Source organism: Camelus ferus, chromosome 15 (genome assembly GCF_009834535.1).
Source record: "Camelus ferus isolate YT-003-E chromosome 15, BCGSAC_Cfer_1.0, whole genome shotgun sequence".
In the NCBI taxonomy this organism is placed as follows: Eukaryota; Metazoa; Chordata; class Mammalia; order Artiodactyla; family Camelidae; genus Camelus; species Camelus ferus.
Genome location: NC_045710.1, coordinates 19,296,965 through 19,320,843, shown reverse-complemented (window position 1 = coordinate 19,320,843; position 23,879 = coordinate 19,296,965). Strand labels below are relative to the sequence as shown.

At 35.0% G+C, this 23,879-nt stretch overlaps 1 protein-coding gene across 7 annotated transcripts in view; it reads right to left on the bottom strand.

Annotated features, from left to right (window-relative positions):
- BABAM2 (BRISC and BRCA1 A complex member 2) overlaps positions 1 to 23,879 on the bottom strand; it is a 444,883-nt gene that overhangs the window by 264,540 nt on the left and 156,464 nt on the right. For 6 of the 7 annotated variants that reach the window (XM_032497262.1, XM_032497261.1, XM_032497260.1 and 3 more), the window contains exon 4: positions 20,802 to 20,896. In XM_032497262.1, coding sequence (XP_032353153.1) covers positions 20,802 to 20,896 — 95 coding nt within the window. Of the gene's footprint in view, positions 1 to 20,801; positions 20,897 to 21,290; positions 21,460 to 23,879 lie in introns of those variants that run through there. The other variant, XM_032497265.1, reaches the window with a different exon arrangement.

Here is a 23,879-nt window from a genome sequence, read left to right as displayed (position 1 = left end):
TGATCTTTTTCACTCACTTGTATTACTTGGGCGGCTTCTTTAGGCATCTGAGTTTGCAACACCTGAATTACGATTTTAGAGAATTTACTAAGATATTTTTCCTTCCTTGGTTCCTTTACTTATGGTACCACATAAGGTGTTTATTGATGTCACATAAGCAAAATGCAAACGAACGGCTAAAGTTCCTCAGGCATTGAAAATTAAAGATAAAAAGAAAGTTCTTCTATTCCATGCACCCACTAATGTTCATGAAGAATGACCGATTGTCTGGGTAATAGAGTTATTTCATATTATCTCCCCTCTATTAGACTATATAACTATCTGAGAACAGAGACAGTATCTTATTCATCTTTGCACAAAGGATGTGTTAGACACCATGGGCTACTCAAATTATTTGTCAAATGAATGATCACCACTATTCAATTCATTATAAGCCAAGTTAAATATATTAAAGGATCTGAAATTTTTTCAGGGTCAATAAAGATACTGGCTATTGGGAGCCAAGCTAATCTGTGGTTATGAGCAGAAGTAGACAAAAGAAACAGGACAGCAATTCTGAAAATACAATATTGCAATATGACTAATTATAGTCATCAATCATTAAAAGTTTGAACAGTCTGAAAAAATACTACCTTAAAAGCATTTTAAGGTATAATTTCTTTCCAAAAGTGAGCACACTTAAAATAAGAATTAAAAAATTATTCAAACAAAATCAAATTATCATGGCTCAACAGACAAGGTCTAAAGGATATAAAATTGCACATTAAATCAGTTCCCAGTTCAAAAAACCTGCAAGAGATGTTGATCTTCCTGTTTTTCATAAACCTTATAATTGTGCTTCCAGAAAACTACCAAGCATCTGCCTCTATGTAGCTAATTCTTTTAATCTTGGAGGCCTCACAAGGAAATAGGGAGTGCACTGTGCCAGGATCACTATCTTCTCCAGCCAAAATCATTATGCCTTGGAGCCAATTTCCTCTTGGTAAATTTTGATCAAATTCTTTCAATTTGCAACTTCCTCAGTACTGGTAATCGCTACACTTGTCACAAGTCTGTATATATGTGTTTCATATTTAACAATATACATGATCAATTTAACAGTAGCCTATACACATGTGCACTATATATATGTGCATCTATATATGCAGCCACACATATATATCCATGCATGCTGGTTCCTGTAAGTCTCTTTACTTACACTCTGTCTCATTTGGGCTTTCTTAAGCCAGTGATAACTCTCTCTGGTAATTAACATTACTTTGGAAATCTACATTAATGAACTCTACTACACAGCTACAATATTATGCAATCGAGGTTAATAATAATTCTGATGGGGTAAACAGTCCCTTAAAAGCTTCTGAATCATCACAGAAAGATCAAATTATGTTCTACTTTTAGTGGAAAGGGTATTTTATCAAAAATCAATCATTTTAAAAGAATTGGTGACCTATATACAAATTCTACAGTAAATTTTTATGAGTCTGAATATTCGATTAACCAGTGAAACTTATTTCATAGTTATTCTTGATAAAGTAGAATTTCTGTAATTTTTATATATGACTCATCTTTAAAATGTACATATTTACATATATTATTAACAGGAATTGCAGATTAACCACAACACCATATTTCACAACTATGATATACAATTCTTCAGTCCTTTAAGTGCCAAACTGTTGACTCTCTAGTTGTTGTCGTTATTCTTTAAAATAAGCCATGTTAAATATAATTTACCTTTCCTGGTGAATCAAGGTCTTTATTATGAGAGCATATTATACTGCTACTTTTTAAAAACAATAATATCATTAGAGGTTTTTAAGTGAATAGGGCCATCTCTCCTTAAAATGAATGACTTCAGGATAACTGTACCTTTATAATTCCTCTGTTGCTTTTGATAGTTTTTTTCTACCTACTATACACACATTTGTCTCATTTTGCTATAACCAGTGTCATTGTAAATTTTAATCTTCAGTCATGTGTTCTACACAATTATACGAATAAAAGCTAAAATACCTCTATAGCTTATGTATGAAATAAAGCAAATAGTCCTTATCACAAAATTCAGAACCTCTTTTTTTTGGGGGGTGGGGGTTATTTTTGATTTGTGACTATGTACCAGGTGGTTGAAGGTGCACAAAATCTGGGACACAGATCCACCTACCAATTCATAGGAAATGCAGAAGAACAAAGGAACATGTTAAACCATACCACAGGAATACACTCAACAGAATCTAGTCTGCGGGAATTTTATAAGACAAATGGCTCTGCTTCTTCCATCATAATTTGCAAATGGAGGGGGAAAAGATGGAGAAAACTACAAGTTAGAAGACATTTAAAAGGTGTAACAATTAATCACAATGTGTAGATTCTGATTCAGAAAATTTGAAATTTGAACACTGGTTATCTCATGATGCTATGGAATTACTGTTAATTTTTTTAGACAAGATAATGATATTTTGGTTATGCTATTTAAAATATTCCTCATCTTTTTTAGTAACATACCAAAATATTCACAGATGAAATGACAAAATGTATGGGATTTGCTTCAAAATAATATGCTAGGGGTTAAGTGGATGAAGGTACAGATAAAGGAAGACTGATAATGAGTTGACGATCACTGCAGCTGGGTGACAGACCCACGAGGATTCATTACATAATACTTTCTACTTTTGCATGTGTTTGAAATTTTCCATAATAAAAAATTTTTTTAATGAGACAATTCTATAGTTAGAAAGAAGTTTGTTTTGCTTTGATTTCTAAAAATTATATCTAAGAATAATGCTTTGACTTCTAAAAATGGCTAGTTATAAATTTATGCTAAAAGTTAAAGAAGCTGTATCATTAAACTAACCTTACTCTTTAAAATCCAGCTAAAAGAATTTCTCAGTTTTCAAAATCTTCATTAATCCTTTATCTTAAATGTTATTAACATCTTACACTGAATTATTTTCTTAGAAGACAAAAATTCTCACAGGGCATGTTGTAAAACAGCACAAAAATTTAGATCACAGTGTTAATGGTTATAAATTAAAAGGTACAAAAAAGTACTAACAAAAACTAAGAAATGACTCCTAGGCTCTCTTCAGGAAGTTAAAGTCATTAGGTTAATGGATAGTATTTCAATTGTTTATTTTTAGTCTTAAATCCTTTGAAAATTACTATTACAGATTTTCTGATTCAGTAAAATATTATTAAGGCTGCCTATGATTTATTCACTATGAACTAGACATTTAAAACATAAATCTGTAGCTAATCCGAAAATTATTTCTTGTCAGTTATATTCATATATCAAGACAAGCATATTTCATCTTTTCCTGATACTAAAATGCTTTTAAATTTAATGTGGGTGAATTTAGTGAATTTGGGTTTAGAAGTAGTATTACCTGGGCAGGGGTTGAAAGTAAAACAAATGGTTAACTTATGCTTTTAATACAAAAATTAGTTTTCAAATTAAATCAATCTTCACTGGGAAAATTTTACATTTTTAAAATAATTCCCACAGAATCTGTGCTAAAAGTTCATGTTAACCTTGCAAACATCTCCAAATTAATAAAATAAATAAATCCTTATAAAATGTGCCTTTAAACATACAAATTACATAAAATTATTATATTAATCACTATTCTCACCAATTAATTTTTTCAAATCTTCTAAAGGACTCCTTTGATTTTAAAATGTGACTGATCATTTCTGATATCCTATATTTTAGCTACTATAAGTAATTAGCTACCTTTCTTCAGAAAAATCTATAATAATACAGATTTTTTACTTTTTAATCTGGCTTCTTCATAAGTGTTCTTGAAACATATTCAAGAAACTGCATTAACTGTGCTAAATGTTTTGCTTACAATAATATTGTGCTTCTACGGCATTTTCATATCTCAACAACTTAAAAACATTTTTTAAATATATACAAGGTCTACTGAATCACTGTTAGTTCAAGGCTACAAATCACTCTGTGGTTGAATGATTACATCAGACCAGTGGAAGGGTTGAGCTGGCACTTTACTTTGCAGGTTTAAACATCTTGGCTCTCCAAAGCTTGTGTGGGGGCTGCAGTTTGGCATAAAATTCTCAGCCGGATACAGATAATTTCTCTGAAAAAATGTTTTTAAACGACTAAGGTTTTTTTGCTTTTTAAAAATGCTGGAGAAAGCATACATTAGAATCAGTTTCAAAATTTAGAATACTCTTTCCCTTTTTAATGTTCCCATCCCTGTAGATAACCCAAGTGTAGCAAAATAACCCCAAACCTAAAGACTTTCAATAAGTACAAAACCTCACTTCTATATGAGTTTAAATGTACATTCAAAAATCAGAATAAATTGCTTCCCGTTATAAAGGGAAATTAAAGGACTTCTCTGAAGATACAAACATATGCTAAACCTCCTATAGTAAAGATTATACGTTGCCCTTGGTCATTTTGGCTTCCACACAGTTTTATTTCCATTTTTTCATTCAAGTGTTGCATTCTTTATTCTTGACAACAGCCTTGTGAGATAGGTATTAATATTAGCAGTTTTATTAATAAACCCATAGATGCTAAGTACTTCAGCCAGCATAGTCCACATAGTAATCACCAGAGCTGAAACTAGAATTCAGATCTGTCATATTAACCATATTCATTTGTAGCACCCTCAATTCGCAGCCCTGGTTGTACACTAGAACTGGCTTTCTAAAACCACTGATGCTTAGGCTCTAAACTAGACTAAATAAGTAAATCAGAATCTCTAGGAGACAGGAGGCTCGGTATATTTCCAGTGGTTCTCATGAAAAAATAACAGTATTACACAAAGCAATACAAGAACAGAAGAGCAGAAAGAAGGATGGCAGACATGGTCAATACTAAGTCAACCACTTTCAAAGCCAAGCTTTAATGCCATTTTCTTTTCTTACCCTATAGACACCCACGTCCCCACTCCCAAATCAGTAAACATCAAGAAAAAGTCACTTAATTTTAATATTTGCCTGTATGAAGTATATTGGGGACATAAGTCCTAATGTCCACCAAAATGTGTAAGGCAATTCTAGTTAAAATACCCTCTGGATGAGTCATAATTTTATACCCTCCTTACTGCTATCTCCCTTCACTATATTTTATTGCTCCTCATTCCTTTCTGCATCTCTCATCTTCCAACTGAAATCTTGTCTTCTCCCTGTAAAGTTAGTAAAGGTTTGCCGATAATGAACTCTGTTTTTGTTACCTGAAAAATGTAATAATTTCACTTAATTCCTGAAGGATATTTTTGCTAGATACAGAATTTTAAATGGTCATGGTTTCCTTTCACCACATTAAAGATATCATTCAACTGTCTTCTATTTTCCATGTTGCTATAAGAAGTCAGCTAACAGTCAAACAGTGGCTCTTCTATTTTCTCTGGTTGTTTTTAGATTCTTCTTATTGTCCAGTTTGCTGTAGTTTTGCCATGATGTATCTAGAAGTGCTTTTCTTTATATATATCTGCTTAGGATTAAGTGGACTTCCTGAATCTAAGGAATTACATTGATTAATTTTTGTATGCTAAATATATCCAATTCCTTTTTAAAGTGTTTTATTGTGAAATATAACAAGTATATAGACAAGGCCACAAAACAAAAATGTGTAACAACTAATAATCATAAAATTGACACCTGTGAAAGGAATGGAGCATATGTACGAAGCTAAGCTGACCAGCACTCTCCATTGCCCAGAGCAACAATGTTCATGGATATGATGACCCAAATGAGGCTAATCAAGACTGACAAGTCTCAATTCTAAGACTTTTGTTCACGATGTCAGACTTCCTCTTCCTCTGGTGTTGTGATGTTGACCAATAGGCGATGTTACAAAGGGCCTGAGAACAATACCAGCAAAGAAGAAGTAAGAGCAAAGTCCTGAGGACACTGTTTGATCCCCAAACCAGTCATACCCCAATCTAGCTTTACCCCTGGTCTTTTCTGTTATGTGAACCAATAAATCCTCTTTCTACTTAAGCCAGTTTGGTTACATTTTCTGTTATGTGAGTGCTACCAGGTTCTAACTGATACAATTCATCATGTGATTTCCCTTCTTGAAGCATTCTCCATCTAAATTTTGTTATTATTTTTCTTTTCTACTTTATATCATAATTGTCTATAGCCAGATTTTCTCTGCTACTGAACTGTGAGCATGGAGCACAGTGGCTGACATGAAAGGTATTCAATAAACATGTACTGAAGAAACTGTGATATCAATGAATCATTCATCTTTGTATTCCTAGCACCTAGTACAAAAGCTTAAATGTAGTAAAGACTCAATACATGCTTGCAGAAAGAATTAACTACCAAATAATCAGGTGGAAATAATACCACAAAAGAGCAGAGATCAGGATACACACAAATGATATCTTAAAATAACCCTTTCCAGAGGCTAGAATGATCCAAGTGGTAGTGGATTAGAGTTGGAGATACCAGTATAAAACCATGTTTCATTTAATGTAGATACAAAGGGTTAATATGTAAAATATTTATGGATATTTGTATTTCCTTCCTCTGTTAGCTGAGAGGACTCAAAAGAAATGACACCCCAGTAGTAACAAGCACATTTAGCACTCAGATCTTGGTTTCTAATACACTTCTCCAATAAATAAAAAGAACTAGGGCTTCTTGGAGAAATGGCTGATTCTGAGACTAGAGCAGGAAATATATAAGATGGGCCTAAGCATCCTGTAGTGGTATAAATAAAGAAAGTGCCCCAAAAAACAAGCTTATAATAATGGGGGTATGTCAAAGGGATATAGGAGCCAACTGAATAGCTTCCAATGGCCAAAGCTGGAACAATTTCAGTAACAAAATAAACAATAGTATCAGATCATAACCCAAAGTATAAAATAAATATCTACAAGTCCACACTGATATAAATAAGAGATGTGGAAGAACACACAAATCTTCAATGCAGAAGAATTCCAAGTAATTTAAGTATTCTGTCCTTAAAGAGGTAGAGCATAACTCCCACTCCTTAAGTGTGGGATGCACACGGTAACTTCCTTCTAAAGAAGATAATATGGAAAGGAGGAGAAAAGAGTAACTTTACAGTTGAGAAACCTGACAAACACTCTCCCAAGCCAAGTGATCAACGTTAATATCAACAGTGATAAGTCACTGATAGTGTGTACCCTAGATGTGATGTGATGAGAATGGCATTTGACCTTTGAGGCCTTCCTACCAAAAGCCCATAACCACAGTCTATCCATGACAAAAACATTAGACAAATCTCAGTTAAGAGACAAACTATAAAATACCTGCCAAATACTCCTCAAAACTGTCAAGGTCACCAAAAACAAGGAAAGTCTGAGAAACTGTCACAACTACAGGAAACTAAACAGACAAGAGAACTAAATGCAAAGTAGTATCTTCGATGGGATCCTAGACAGAAAAAGGACATTAGGGGAAAATGAAGGCAATCTGAATAAAGTGGAGACTTTAGTTAATAATGATGAATCAACATTGGTTCATTAATTGCCACAAATGTATCACAGTAATGTAAGGTGTCAGCAATAGCCAAACAATGCACGGTGCACAGAAACTCTCTGCACTATCTTTACAATAATTCTGTAAATATAAAGCTAAACGTTCTGAAACTAAAAGTTCTAAAAACTTTATTAAAAAAATACATTGCTCTTCACTCAAAAGGCCCTGTATACTAAAAGCACACAAGGTAAGCTAGTTGTAAGACCATCCTTTGAAACAAGCAGAGAATGTAAAATAATCAACTTAGAGGTTCTGAGGGAACATAATCAACAATCAAGAGCATATTTTTCTTTAAAAATGTAGAATAAAATTTGACTCCTCTGAAAAAGTAATGGACAGATACGAAGTTCACAACTATTTCCAGAAGTGTACCTAACAACAAGTGGCTAAAAAATAAAGGCATCAAAAATTTCTAGACTCCTCAACACTTTAGGGAAAAAAAATATCTTCAGACCATGAACATCTCACAAAAGCACGTCAAGATAAACCATAATTTTTTTAAAAAGGAAAACAAAGTAAAACAAAACCTGCAGCAGTTCCTTAAAATCACAGCCTAAACCTATAATGAATGATCTTTAGCTTTGTATTCTAAACCCCTCACAATTTTGCTTCAATCTGCTTCTGTAACTGTATTTTCTACTCTAACTATGCAAGCTCTACTCATGCAAGCTCTACTCCACCTATGCAAACTCTACTCCAAGAAAAGTGGTTTGCTCAATGCTTCCAACATGCCATTCTTGGTTTATGATGCTTCTCTGTAACTTTGTCTTCCTGACTACAGTGCCATCCCTTCTGTTCACCTTCTAAATCCTAATCCTGCTTAAAGACCCAGCTAAAATCCTTCCTCCCCCCACAAAGCCTCAGATAATCATAAAGGTGCAATAATCACTTCATCAGAACTCCTGTACCATTAATGTGGTTCTTAGCATATTCATTAATTTATTTTTTAAAAAATAATGTGTAACTTGCTAAGTGCCTTACCACAAATAAGTGTTAGGGAAATTAAAGGTGAATAAGATATGGTCTCTGCCTTCAAGGTGCTCTAGGAATGGCAGAGAAGATTAAAATGGAAACAAACAACCACTGGACAAAACAGTAGAGCTACAGAGGTATGCAGGATGAGTTATGATAATACACTGCTGTATGCTACAATATTTTTCTTTTTATGTTTAGGTTCTGTTTCTCCAATTAAACCAAAGTCCTCTTGAAAGGAAGAGTTTTTCATCTCCACTCAATGCTGTGTATGTGTTAGCCGAAAATAGTTTGCATGTTGTTTCATTAAAACCTTAATTTCACCCTTACTTTCTTAAGAGAAATGTGCGTAGAATCCCTGTTCACAGAAATTAGACTTATAAATTATAAATTTTTAGTAAGTTATCACCATCATCTACTAGGTATTAAGAATTCACAAATTATTCGCATTTCACTTAGTTAATAGCCCTAAGTGAAGCTCATTGTTTTCAATGAAAAACAAACTTAAAAATAAAGAAAAAGGACTGATTTAAGACACATCTATTTTCTTGAGGAGGCACTAACCATCAGGGACAGGTCAAAAGAATAGAAGCCAATTTTAAAAGATGCTTTAGATGAATTTGTAAGGAAGAACACTTACAATAGTATGTAAATTTAAGAAAAAATTACTGACAACTGTAGAGGACAAGTACGCACATGACAGACAGAAAAATACTGGAGTAAATACACTAAAATATTAATAATACTCATTTCTAAATTGTATGGGATTAAGGATGTGCTTTTCTTAGTACTTAATCTGTATTTTATATGCTGTTAATAATAAAAATACATTATTATAATTTAAACATCCAACTCTTTGGGGAGAGTGCTGGAGGGGAAAAAAAGGTGATAAAGAGAGGATGACAAAGAGAGATGACCGGCCAAAGACAATGATGATCTTCGAAACTGATCATTAAGTAACTCTTCCAAATAAGCACATTTTTTAACTGAATACTTCACATGCAATTCAGTACCTCATTTGCCCAAAAGCGTTTTTACAAATTCAGTTGAGTAAACCAAAACTGGTAACATCTGCTAAATGTTATATTTGCCATTGGATTTCAAAAAATAACTTGGTTTGTCTTTTTTTCATTTGTCTTATGAGAGTAAACATTTTAAATGTACCTTGTTTGTACTTTCAAGATGTTCTGTTTTTCTACAACTGTGCTTTTAAAGTCTTGTTTTTAACACATGCCTTCAAAATTATGTGTGTATGCATATGTGTATATATTAATACTCCTCTCCTTAATCCACAATTGGTTATAGTAGCAACACCTTTGGAAAAAATAAATGAACTGATAAATCATCATCTTTAAACCAAAGGTCTTCCACTATCTCCCCTTAGGAGGTACATTTTACAAATAACAATATCAGCATTCTTCCTACTTCATAAAATGTTTCCATAGCTGATAAGTAAAAATAGGTAATAGTGGAAATACAGAGGTTTTAACTCATCAGCACATAAACCAATTTTGCATTGAAATTTCTGGTAATTTTCTCATATTCACTTGGATCATACTTGATACATCCTTTGAATCCAAGCTGCATTTAGCTCAAGAGAACCAGAGATGCCATCTCTAAATAATGTTAACCTTGTTTCCTTCTATCTTAGGAAAATCTTCAGGAACTTAAAATCCAGGTTTTCATAAAAAAGGAGGTATATCATCTTTTATATTTTATTAATTTGTATTAATTAATGTTATTGAGTATTTTTATTAAACCAAATATTTTTACTCTTAATGATTTTTTTTCTTAATTCTGTATTCTTGCCAACAAAGTAAGTGGTATTTATGGCCCACTAAAATTTTATACTTTTGCTTTCAAAGTAAAGGGCAAAATTATATGTAGGACAACTGATTTAGGCATCCAGATAGGATGGAGTAGCTTTGTATAAACCAGCAATCTCAATAAGAACAACTGGAAAGCCAGATATCTGAAGGTATTTGATGTCTGCTGGAGCAATGAGAACTGGAGAGGCTGAGAATTCAGAAAGGAGAGAACATGAGGGAGAGGTACCCCTGGGACATCTGCAAATTCTGGGCACAGGAGGAAGGCTGAGAATCCAGGCTTTCCACAGCACAAAGCTGCTGTTGGACTCAGAAGAATCATAAGAACAGAGTCCTGAGAGACTTCAAACACGCAGCTCAAGACATGTGATAAATTCCGGGGCAGCCCAAGGGCAAGAAGCTAAAAATTAAGCAACCACTTCTGAAAAGCAGAGCAGCAGTCTTACAAGAGAAAATTTAGAGTATGGGATCTGTCTGGGCAAAGATCCATGCTGTTTGGATGTTTGAATAATTTGATAAATAACACGGCAGCCTATTTTAAAATATTTTATTGGTCAAGGCACTTAGAAGGGTCAAGGAACACTGACCACTCCAGACTCCCAGTTGAAAACCCTGAAGAGCTCTACCTCAGAAACAGTAGTAAACCAGAGGTAGACAGACCCTTACCTAAGCCATCAACTAGCCTCAAGCCAGCACAGTCTGTCTGGAGTCAGGTGATCAGTCAACACGTGTCTGCCTGTGAGAGGGGACAAAGACTCTCTCCAGAAGATGAGAGTATCATCTGGAGCCTCTATAGTCTTTTAACCAGAATATTTAAAAATTCACTCAAAACAATAAGAAACATACAGGACCACATGACTGAGAAGCAAAGAAAAAAAAAAAGCAGGCAAAACAAATAGACCCTAAAATATTCCAGATACTGAAATTGGTTCATAAGGACTTGAAAATAAATACGATTAGTATGTACAAGAAAATGGAGAAAACTATAGATGAAAAGATAAATTCACCAAAGAACTTACAGAAAAGAACCAAACAGAATTATAGAATTGAAGAATATATTACCTAAAATTAAGAACTCATTAGATGGATTTAATAACAAGTTAGTCACAGCAGAAAACAATAAACTGGAAGATACACTAAGTGTTGCTTAGTAGTGCTGGTTATTCATTTATTGCCTCTCATCTCCCAAATCTACTCTTCTTTGTCCTGTTTATGAGACTGGAGCTGGGCCCTGTAAACATTTTTCCTTTGGCAGCTGGTACAAGATTTAGCTTGTCAATAGAAAGTGATGGAGGGACAAGGTAAGGCATAACATAAAGAGGAGCATCTTATCCTGGTTCTAGTGTACGTTTCATAGCTGCTCCTATGGTGCAGCTGCCGGAGGCATGCAGGAGACCCAGCAGTGCTCACCCTCCAGCCTGTTCAACTGGCACCCAGCCCATTTCTCCTCGCCAGTCCTGGACGACCAGCACCCAGTAGGCTATGTACCAGTTCTGGCCTGCAGCACCCCCAAGTGAAGGTCTCCATCATCCAGGGGGCTGCACCACACCCTCTGCAATAAGGAGGTCAGAGTCTCGGCCCCAGGGGAGACATGAGAGAACGGGTCTACCCAGTTTGTTCCTTTTTGGGTATTCTCCCTCCACTTTACTCCATATTGATATGGTTTCTGTCTCCTGACTGAACTCCGACTAATACACTGGTTCACTTTAAGTGCACCTGGTTTGTATTTGTGCTTTCAAGATGTTCTGTTTTTATACAACTGTGTTTTTAAAGACTTGTTTATAACACGTCTTCAAAATTATATGTGTGTATGTGTATGTGTGTATATTAACAGTCCTCTCCTTAATTCTCTATACCATGTGAGCCATCATGTCCACCCTTCAGTACATATCCATCAGAAACGCACACATATATTTACCAAGACATGTAGAATATTCATAGTAGCACTATTCACAACAGCAAAAAAATGAAAATAATCCAAACGCTAATCAGTAATAGAACTGATAAAGGAAATGAGGTACACTCACACAGTGGAACACCATGAGCAATGAGCATACAACAACAACAACTGCATGGGTGAAGTTCCCAAACAAATCAGACTCACAAGTACATGCTGTTTGATTCCAAGTGTAGAAAGATCAAAAAGAGGCAAAATTAATGATGATGATTTAAGTCAGCATAGTGTTTACTCTCGCGCAAGGTGGTCACAGTGATGGGAGGGGGCATGAGTGGGGCTTCTGGAAGCTGATGTGTTCTGTTTCTTGATCAAGGTGCCAGTTACATGATGTGTTTACTTTTTGGCAATTTGCCATGCTACATACTTATGATTTGTACTCTTCAGTAGGAGTGTTATTCTTCAAGTTACATAAAAATGTATTATTTATAAACAACCAAATAATATGCTTCTAAGTCCCTGATACTTAGTGTCCCTGCGTCTGGTAAAGTGCTCCTCCTATATGTCCCTGCAGCACCCTGTGCACACACCTCTATGCCTGCTCATATCACCCGAGGCTGCGATTCTCTTCACTTATCTGTCATGAGCATTATGTCCAGCTTGAGGGTAAAAGATGAGTTTTATAGGTCTCAAATGAGGCATTCAATAGCTATCTGAAAAATGCAGAGCGCTCTCTTGTAGAATACGTTATGGGCTGGGGCAAGGGAGGTGTCTAGGAGCAGGAACACCAACATCAGGGCAGCATTTTTCAACAGTGGGTCATGCAGTCCGTCTTAGCTTAGTGGTTTCTTTACATATATTTTGAATATATTTTACATACACAGGGGATGGACACTATTTTGTACAGATGCATTTCAAAGATGTCTTTCTTTGGGGAGAACAGAGAAGAGCAGGAGAGGAGAAGGGACAAGGAGTTAATACAACATATCTTTCCACACTTACATTCCAGGTGGGCAGAATGGGAAGTGAAGGAATTATACAACCGGTGGGTGGTACCAGCAGTAGCATTACGTTCCCTATTCTGAAGATGCTGGTCCCGAGCACAACATCGTCGTCACCTTCTTCAAACTAGGAAGTCAGATATCAGTGGTTTCCAACCCTGCTATAATTGCAACATGTTCTCATTTAAACGTATGATCCTCCCTTCCTCCTTTATGCAATTTTATTTTAAATTAAAGGGAATTATCACTATTACTTTGAGGGGAAAGAATTTCACAATAACCTTTGAGGTAGCTGAACAGACCACAGGGTGTTGCAAACCCAAGGCTGAAAAAAATCACTGCTTCAGAGTTTCTGTTAACTGATTTTTTACCCCAGATTTCTAAAACTGAATCTTTTCTTCTGTTATGAAATTTTTATTTAAAACATTTTCTAATCTTGGAAACCAGCAAGTCTCTTAAGGAATGCAGAACCTTAAAGGCAAACTATTCACCTAACAGATACACACGGAACACCCCCATGCACCAGGCACTCTTCTAGATACTAGGATACAGTAGTGAACAAAACAAATCCCACTCTCTCCAGAAGCTTCTAGTCCAGTGAATAAACAAAGGTGACCATGTATCCCAGTTTGCCTGGGACTGTCCCATCTTAGTAGTGAACATACTAAATCCCAGAAAACCTTCACCCCTGGGCAAACAAGGGCAGTTGGTAACCTTAGCAGAAACAGATACCTAATAAGGAGCTCAAGTTTTACCAAATGCTGATAAAGTGCAATGAAGAAAATAAAGCAGGAAAAAGATGAGAGAAGAAGGGTATTACACTATTTTGCACATGGAAAGCGGTGATGGCTTTCCTAATGTAACGACATTAGAAGGTAGGAGAGCAAGCCACTCAGATAACTGAGGAAAGAAAGTTCCATGCAGAAGGGAATGAAAATGATGAATAGCAAATAAAGCAGTTCTAAGGAGGTCCTTAGAATTTTTGAAGAATAGCAAGGAGGCCTGTGTGGCTGGAGAAGAATGAGCAAGGTGTAGGATGGAAGGAGGCAAGATCAGAGAAGCAATTACAGCAGCTATAGCAGACCCATCACTTAGGGTTCAGCACAAGCTCCAACTTCTTTCTGATGATTTTAATCCCACAGTTCCAACTCATCATAACTTTCCTTTCTCATTTTAATGGAGCCTCTGTCTTAACTAATTGATCATCCTCTCTTCTTACGTTACATACTGTATGTGAAAACACTATGCAATTATCCCACAGCACTTCTTTGTATCAATTATTCCAACACTGAATTATATACCACCTACGGCCACCATTTTCATGTATCTACATCTCCCTAAAAGTTAGCCTCCTTGAGTTCAAGTCCCATATAACACAGTGTTGGACACCCAGTGTGTAATCAGTCAATACTGACAGATAGGATTTTCCTCTATTCGTCTTTTGTTGATTTTTATGCTTTTTCATTAGTAAAAGAGGGCATCAATAAGTCTGCATCTTACTTATAACATGACACATGAAACAGTATGGCAAACACATAAGACAGAATACAGTAAAAGCAAACCCACCAACAAATTAACTTATGCTGCAGGGACAGCTCTTTAATCAGCAAATGCTTAGGACTTGAGATTCAGGATGAAAGTGCAAACAGGAAAAAGCTCTACAAATGACCACTCCAATCAAGAATCAACTCTTCTTAAGTGTCCCTGAAAAATACTTCTATGTACAGATTAACTGGAAAATTATCACATTACTGTCGTATATAAAACTTTTCACCACCAGTCCCAAACCATTAATTGCTCCCTCTGCCATGTACTATGTTGAATTCACATGATCTTCTCACATTGTCTATTAAATAAAGTAGTGTCTCCAGTACTAACCAGGGAACACATCTGGAGTAGAGTTCAGGCTTTACATCCATTGCTTAGAACTTAGGGCATAACTTTCAGTTACTTTGACTTCATGGTTTGGTGAATACATTATCAGCATACATAAAGTAGAACAATGAAGCAAATTTTTAACAAATCTACAATTTATGAGTCTTGATCTTAAAAGTAGCTTCTGGAAAAACTATAATCTTTTTTGCAATACTGCTTCCATTTCTACTTTAAGAAACACTTTAGGTTCAGTTTATGAGGTCAAAGAAGAAGCAAGCAATGTCACTATTTTATAATCACATCTCAATATCAAAATACGTTATCATCCAGCTTCCACAACGAACGGATTTACCTCAAGAAAGCAGAAAGAGATAAAGAATATAAGTCTGTAGAGAGATTTTTGCTCAGTAGAAAAACTTCATATTAAAAGTTAGAGCTGTAAGGTTGCAGGATACAAGATCAACACACAAAAATCAACTGTTTCTGTACAGCAACAACATGAAACCAAAAGTGAAATTAAAAACAAGTCTATTTACAGGAAGAATAAAGTACTTAGGAATACATTTAACAAAATAAGTGTAAAACTTGTACTCTGAAAATTATAACACATCATTGAAAGATATTAAAGACTTAAAAATGGAAAGGCATTTCATGTCCCTGGATTAGAAGACTTAATATTGTTAAGATGGCAGTAATCTCTAGCTGGATATACAGATTAAATGCAATCTCTATCAAAATCCCAGCTGGATTCTTTGCAGAATTGACAAGCTGATTCTAAAATTAATATGGAAGCGAGAGACTCAATAGTTAAAGCAATCTTGGAGAAGAAAAACAAAGTTTGAAAACTCACACTTCCCAATTTCAAAACTTATTACAAGGTCACAGCAAACAAGACAGTGTGGTACTGGTATAAGTTTAAAATATAGATGAACATAATAGAATGAGAATCCAGAAATATACCCACACATTTATAGTCAAGTGAGTTTCAGAATGCCAAGAATGCCAAAACAATTCATAAGAAAAAAATAGTCTTTCCAATACTGTGCTGGGCCATCTAAACCTCTACTTATAAAACAATAAAGGAAGGCCCCTATCTCACACCATATACAAAAAATAATTCAAAATGGATCCAAGACCTATATGTAAGAGCAAAAATTATAAAACTCTCCAAGGAAAACATGAGTAAATCCTCATCAACTTGGCCTAGGCAATGGTTTCTTAGATATGAAGCCAGAAGCACCAGCAGCAAAAGAAAAAATAGACAAGTGGGACTTCATAAGAATTTTAAATTTTTGTCCTTCAAACAATATTATCTAGATGGTGAAAAGATAATCCACAGAATGGGAGAAAATTTCATAAGTCATATATCTGATAAGGACTTGTATCCAGAATATATAAAGAACTCTTATACCTCAATGATAAAAAAAGACAAATAACCCAATTTTAAAATGGGGAAAGGATTTAGACAGATATTTCTGTAACGAAGATATATAAATGGCCAAGTAACACAAAAAGATGCAAAACATCATTAGCCCTCAGGGAAATGCCAACCAAAAACCACAATGAGATAATCACTTCATACCAACTAGGTTGGATATAATCATAAAGACAGATAACAAGAAGTGTTGGTGAGAATGTGAAGAAACTGGAACACTTTACACCACTGATGGGGATGTAAAAGAGAACATCCCCTATGAAAAAACAGTCTGGGAGTTCCTCAAAAAGTTAAACATAGTATTACCATTTGACTCTGTAATTCCACTCTTAGGGATATATCCAAGAGAAATAGAAATACTTCCATACAATAGTAGTATTTATAATATCCAAAAATGTGGAAATAACCCAAATGTCCATCAACTGACAATGTATAAATAAAATGTGATAAATGTGCATAATGGAATATTATTTGGTAATAAAAAATGAGGTAGTGATACATGTTACACTGAAAACAGTATGCTAAGTGAAAGAAGACAGTCACAAAGGGCCATATAGTGTATGATTCCATTTATGTGAAATATCCAGAAGAGGTAAGTCTATAGAGAGAACGTAGATTAGTTAGCTATTGCCTAGAGTGAACAAGGGTGCCGGTGGGGAGGATAAGGAATTGACTGCTAATGGGTTTGCAGTTTCTTTTAGGGTAAATTTTTGACTGTGATAATAGTTGCACAACTCTGAATATACTAAATACCACTGAATTATACACTATTTTAAATGGGTGAATTGTATGACATATAAATTATGTCTCAATAAAGCTGTTATTTTTTTAAAAATCAGAGCTGGCCCCAAAATGGAAAATGATACCTCAATGGAAATAATGTTAAGCAAAGGCAAATAGCCTTCTATAGGAGATAATACTGTAAAAGATGGATTCAATCAGTGGTTTCCAATAGCAGTTTATGGACTAATACATAAAAATCATCCAGGGAGTTTCATAACTTTTTGGCTCCCTAAAGCATCTAATTCAGTATGTCCAGTGGGGTCCAAACATCTGTATTTTTAATAGGCTTCCTAAATTATTCTAATGTATAGCCAGAAGTGGGAACAACTGACCCACTAAGATCCTAACTCAATAATTTTATGATTCTCTAGTATCTATGAGATCTAGATCTGATATCTATCTAGCATTGTCCATTCATTTGAGAATCTCAAAATTCTTAATGGAATTCACCTTCCTGAAAGAAGAGTTTGAGTTTAGAAAAAAGGAGCTTCATCTAATGGATCAGAACACCTCATATATTTTTATTAACCTTATGTGTATCCTTTATTTAAGCTACTCCAAATCATTTCTTGGAACAAAATAAATTTAAATAAATTAAACAACTATAACTCAATAATTAATCAATTAATTAATTTTAAAAAATAAATTAAACAACTAAAAGATCACATACAGTATCTAAAACTATTATTTCTCAAACTAAGATACAATGGAAAGCCCATCTTTTTCTTCAAATATTTATAGTTTAATAGACTTTTATAGAAAAACATAGATATAATGTATAATCAAATACAAAACTTTCATGAATTTTTAAGATAAAACCAGAAACTTCAAGGAAATTCCATACTTGCCACAGGAACTACTTTGGACTACACTTGTAGATTCTAAGGGTACATATTCATTCCCTTCCCCAGCTAGTACTTCAGCGGAAAAATCCAAGAAGTCTAGGCATTCTGTTTTCCACTCCATGGGTGATAAAATATGTAATCCCCTTCATTCAGAACAGTATATAGACTAATCAGATTATTAGTGACTATGCTGTGTGTACTTCAAGAAGGAAGGGAAAAGTCTGAACTAAATCTATGAACTAAATCATAACCTGTTAACAGTTGAAGAGAGTCCTTCAGAGGCAAACTGTGCTCAGAGAAATGTCTGATGAGGATCAGGTCTTGTAGTTCACCCTGTCCTAGTGTTTTAGCCAGATGACAACGAACATCGAGGGCTACCTCCAGGATATGCAGACCTCACCCAGCTAGTGGAGGCTGTACCCTGGTTGCTTATCTAGGCTTGCTCAGCCCACTGGTCCGTGAAGAAGCACTGGGTAGCCTGCCTGAGGTCTTAGATCAACTATAGCTAAAGGGAAGGTGTTCCTCTATATTTATAACCTCTCTTCTAGATATGGTGCTTTGGTATTTTGGCTGCTCTTTTTCAGCTAATTTCTCAGAAACATTTGTGATAACTTCACTCAGGGACTATCAGAAGAGTAGAGTTATAATATCAACTCTAACACAATTATATAAATCTAGGTCAATTTCCTCAATACTAAAACAGAAAAGTGGAATCAGATGAACCATAAGGTCTTTTCTAGCTTTTAAAGTGTATGCTCTCATAAAAAAAAAAAAAGTTTCTTCTTTATAGCACAGGGAACTATATTCAATATCTTGTAATAATCTTTAATGAAAAAGAATATGAAAATGAATATATGTATGTATATGCATGACTGGGTCATTGTGCTGTATGCCAGAAATTGACACATTGCAACTGACTATACAATAAAAAAAAAAGTCTATGCTCTCACATAAATCAATAGATAAATAAAAAAATATACTCTCATAATACTTGTCAATATTGAAGATATGTCTTGCAAATTTTAAGGGCAATTCCAAAAAAGAAATTATAAACATATATTTCTTATCCCTTCCATCACAGTGTTGTGTGTGTTCCCTCTTGCATCATCCTAGCTCAAAGTTCCTTCTTTCCCATCTAGATTTTTACAACAATCCTCAATTCTGGTCCCCAATTTCTTCTTAACCTATTATACTGACTACATACACTGCTGTTAGATGACTCTCAAAGTATCATTTCCTTCAATGGCTCTTAACCTAGCATTCAATGTACTCCACAATCTTACCCCAGTTTATCTTTCTAACCTTTTCTAGCCCTTCTTCATAGTAATTTACTCTTCAGGAAACCTGTCGGTACCTCCTTCTACAATATATTATACATATTTGTTTATGTCAGTCCCCTTGTTGAAATACTCTCAGCCATACTCCCAACTTTTGTTCCACTCTTTGAGTATGAATACACTACAAAGTCTCTTCTGACAACCTTCTTGAAACTTCTGGAGCACTCAGCCTCTAACATTTCTTTGGCATTTAGCATGTGCTATCCTGCACTGGGCAGATTTAACACAGGACAGGTCTATAGGGGTACTTCTGCCTTGTTTTCTCCAGGTAAGACTTTCAGCTTCAATATGGGGTGAATTTGTAACATAAAGCATCTAAAGGGACCATCTTTAAACAATATTTAAAAAAAAATCAACCAAAGTAACAGTTTACGTGTAATTATTAAAAGTTTTGCAACAAAACCATCCTACTCTTTCTAACCATATTTTTACAGCTGTGTTCCCAAATTTAAGATAATTCTTTAGATTTGGGTTAATACTTCCTGTCTAATACTTCCCTTTTAAAAAAGGGAGGGGAGGCAACATTTCAAAGCAAGTCCTCAAACTTCTAATTAGAAAACTTTAATGAGACAAAAAAATGCCCAAAAAAACAAAACTAAGAACATAGTTTTTGAACAATATTAAAACCTCTTATAGCATTGACTTCATAGCAAAATCGAACATGAGAAGGGAAAGAAAGAGACATTTCGTCTGGCCAGACCTTTTAAACAGAACAGCACATGTTTTTCTCTACCAGCCATTCAAATACAATTTTTATATAAACCGCATGTGCTCTGACAAGTACTATCACCCTTCTCTCGGCTTTAAATCCAGAAACATTCTACTTCAACTACGAAGTTTTGGGTCTTACTCAATAAAGGACACTTAATCTGGTCTTTACCCTTCTGATAATAATACTGAGATAATGCAGATACAAGTCCAAATTTGCCACTTTCACTTCTATACAAAAAAAAGGCCTCTTGAAGAGCCAAGAAAACATTCCCCTAAAAAATCCTGTGATGAAGTGTTAGTAAACATTAGAAAATTGACTGCAGGCATGAAATATTAAGTTAAAACAAAGAGAATGTTTTCAACATGTCTCTTTAAACTGAAGTAAAAATATTTTAACCAATATGCTAGAGACTTTTATTAATTCAAAATAGCCTGAAAGTAAAACTGCAAGGAAAAAAAAACTCTAAACTATTTTGGCACACAAAGAGTTGTACTTATTTCACAGGACAGAGAAAAAAGGGGTGGAAAAAAAATCCATATGCTTGGCAAACTTATCTGTTAAGCAACTGTCAAAAGCTAACTTTATTTTCCTTTCAACAAATGAAGATCGTCCAAACGCGCCCCCAGTACTCACATGCAGAGCCGAGGGGTCTGGCAGGAACTCAGCATCTTCTCCAAAGATAAAATCAGGAGGCAGTTCTGGGTACTGGGCATTGAAAATGATATCCCCTGAAATAAAAGAAAATGTCAGGCCCTTCTTATTTCCTTGCTAATACATGAATAATCTGAGGAGTGCATCAGAAAAACTTCTAAAAGAAGTTTATGTTAGTTTAACAAAAAGTTCGAAAAGCACTTTCTGAATGATTAATTCTTCAAACAAAAGAACTGATATCTTCTTTTAAATTAACATCAACAACATGCAATCAAAAAGTGTTATCTTCGAATACACGATAAATATAAGTATCCAAGTAGAAAAGTAGACACAACCAAATCCAAAGTACATGCAGATTTTTACAATAGGAAGCATTACTGTCCACTCACTGCCTGCTAATTAATAAGCCTTTATCAAGGACTAGGTCTCTAAAGATACAGCCCTTGTCTCGAAGAAAATAAACATACAGACCTTCGGTATAATGAAAAGAATGTTTGGCTGGGGGTCCAAAAAGTCAGGTTTATATCCAAGAGATCCCCTATTTATTTATTAGTTCAAGTCACGTTGGGCAAGTTTTAACTTCCTTAGAGTTCAGTTTCTTCATCAGGAAAAAGGAGATATAACAGTACTGACATCACAGCTTTGTTGTGAGGGTAAAAAGAGGCAGCATGCCAGAAAGGTGTCTGGCAAATTGTAAGCACTCAGGAGGTCATACAGAGTACTGCTGTTGTTATTACTGGCATTATACTGAAGCATAAGACAAATTACAAAAGCTCCTTAGCACATTTGTGCTGTAAATTCTTCTAGCTTTCTGTTCTCCTCCTTTCTCCCTCTTTAGCTCCCTTTTACGTCCTCTGCTCACCCCAAGGCTCGGTCTTCATCATTCTGCTAATACCAATAAGCAGACTAGTATATCCACAGTCTAACACACATATGGGGCTCTGGCGTATGAGTGTGTAAACTTGTACACACGCACACAATGTCTGCACCCATACACACACCATAGTGTTATATCAGTCCAATCATCTCTACTGCTCAAATAATATCTTCATAGTGACATCCAAATTTAAACATTCAGACTGCAGTTCTCATTTGAACCTTTCTATCACTATGTACTATGTATTTCAGTTTCAAACACAGCAAGTCTAAAAACATTCTCGTGATTGTCCCTTTTCTCACTCCTCTCTTCCCCTGACTGACCTCCCTTTATCTAGGGAAGGCACTGCTATCCCTTAGTCACCCATGCTGAAACTTTAATGTCATCTTTGACCTTACCCGTACTCTTTACACTCATGAAACAAGTCATCTCAATTTTTCCTCCAAAGTGTTTCTCACATGAATACTTCCTGCTGCGATCAGTTCAACTCAGGCCCCGCTTAGTCCATACACTGATGCATCCAAAGAAGAAAAAAAAATTTTAATGGAGGTGCTGGGGATTGAACCCAGGACCTCATGCATGCTAAGCTTGCACTCTACCACCAAGCTATTTCCCTCCCCACAAAGAACAAATATTTGAACTCTGCTCTAGGCACTGTTAGGCATGAAAAATCAAACAAAGAACTCTGTTCTTAAAGAGTACAACAGACTAGAAGAATTTATTACCATATCCTCTTAACTGGTCTCCCAATAACAGTCTCCCTCTAGCCCATAATACAAACTATCATAAAGTAAATCTTCTAAAGTACTGCTTTGCCCCAAAACATCCTAGCTCAAAAAGTTTAAATGGTTCTCTAATGTCAAATGGAGTAAAAGTAAACTTTTCAAATTGGTATGTAAGGCCTCCAAAATACAGTGTTGCTGCTCATTGACCCACCCTTCTTTCTATCTACAAGCTGATACCAATTTTCTATTCCAGCCAATACGATCAGCTCGCTGACCTCCAAACTATGACACCTAGTTGAAATGCTCTTTCCCCTTGCTCAATTCTTACCTATCCTTTATGAGCCCTCTTACTTACTTATTTCTCTTGCATGAAGCCTTCCCTAATAAATCCAGTACACACTGATCATTGTTACTTCTGAAATCTAACAATACTGATTGTTTATGCCATTCACTGAGCATTTAACTGTAGTCTTATATTGGTTTTGTTTTTCCATTAATTTTTAAAATTCCTAATAAACTCATGGTACAAGAGAGGCACTGTGATACACACCATGTCAATACAAAGATGGTTATCCTCAAGGAGCTTACATTTAGTGAGGGAGACAGAATTTATACACAGAACCACAAACACACAGCAGTACAAAGTAAGTACGTATTCCTGAGCTTCCCAAATACCTTGTAAACATTCAGAGAATGAGCATGCTCTCATAGTTATTTCATGTCTCTGACAGGGCAAAGTACAATACATACAGAATATATTCAAGAAATGCTCAACATATGAAAGAAATTCTCTGAACTGGGTATCTAACTACTGATAAAATCTACGGTAAAGAATAAAGTATGAAGAGTTACTTCTATCACTTTCTGTAGGGAATAAATATGAACAATAAAATATACCCTTCAGAAGTTGGGTGTGGAATTAAATTACCAAAACAGTATAATCACTACCTCTCCTTCACCCTACTCACTATCATCATCTCTGGTTTTCAACTATGTCTGCTACAATTTACGAACTTTCTTCAAATGTGCTAACTATAAACCATTAACCCAAGCCAAGACTAAGAGGTGCTAGCAAAGACAATATGAATGTCCCGATTACTCATTCTTATTCAACTATACCCAGCATGCACAATTCCTCAGGAGAATATATACATTAAAGATGTGTTTTTTAAAGTCTTACAGTTGACTTACTTTAGTGAGTTTTAGAAAAAAATTCCCAAGTTAATAGAACAGAGGCATTCAAGTTTTAGAAAAAGCCAAGATAGAATCTATTGTGCCTTGATGTTCAAAAATTAATAGCATGCTAAATTCCAATAGAAGAAATTTTATTACTTTGTTACTACTAAAGGAGGACACAAAGCTGGATTTTCAATTTCTCAAAGGAGCATTGTCAGTAATACATATTTCCAAACCACTAAACATTAGAAATCTGATCCAAGGATATCCACTTTTGCCAAT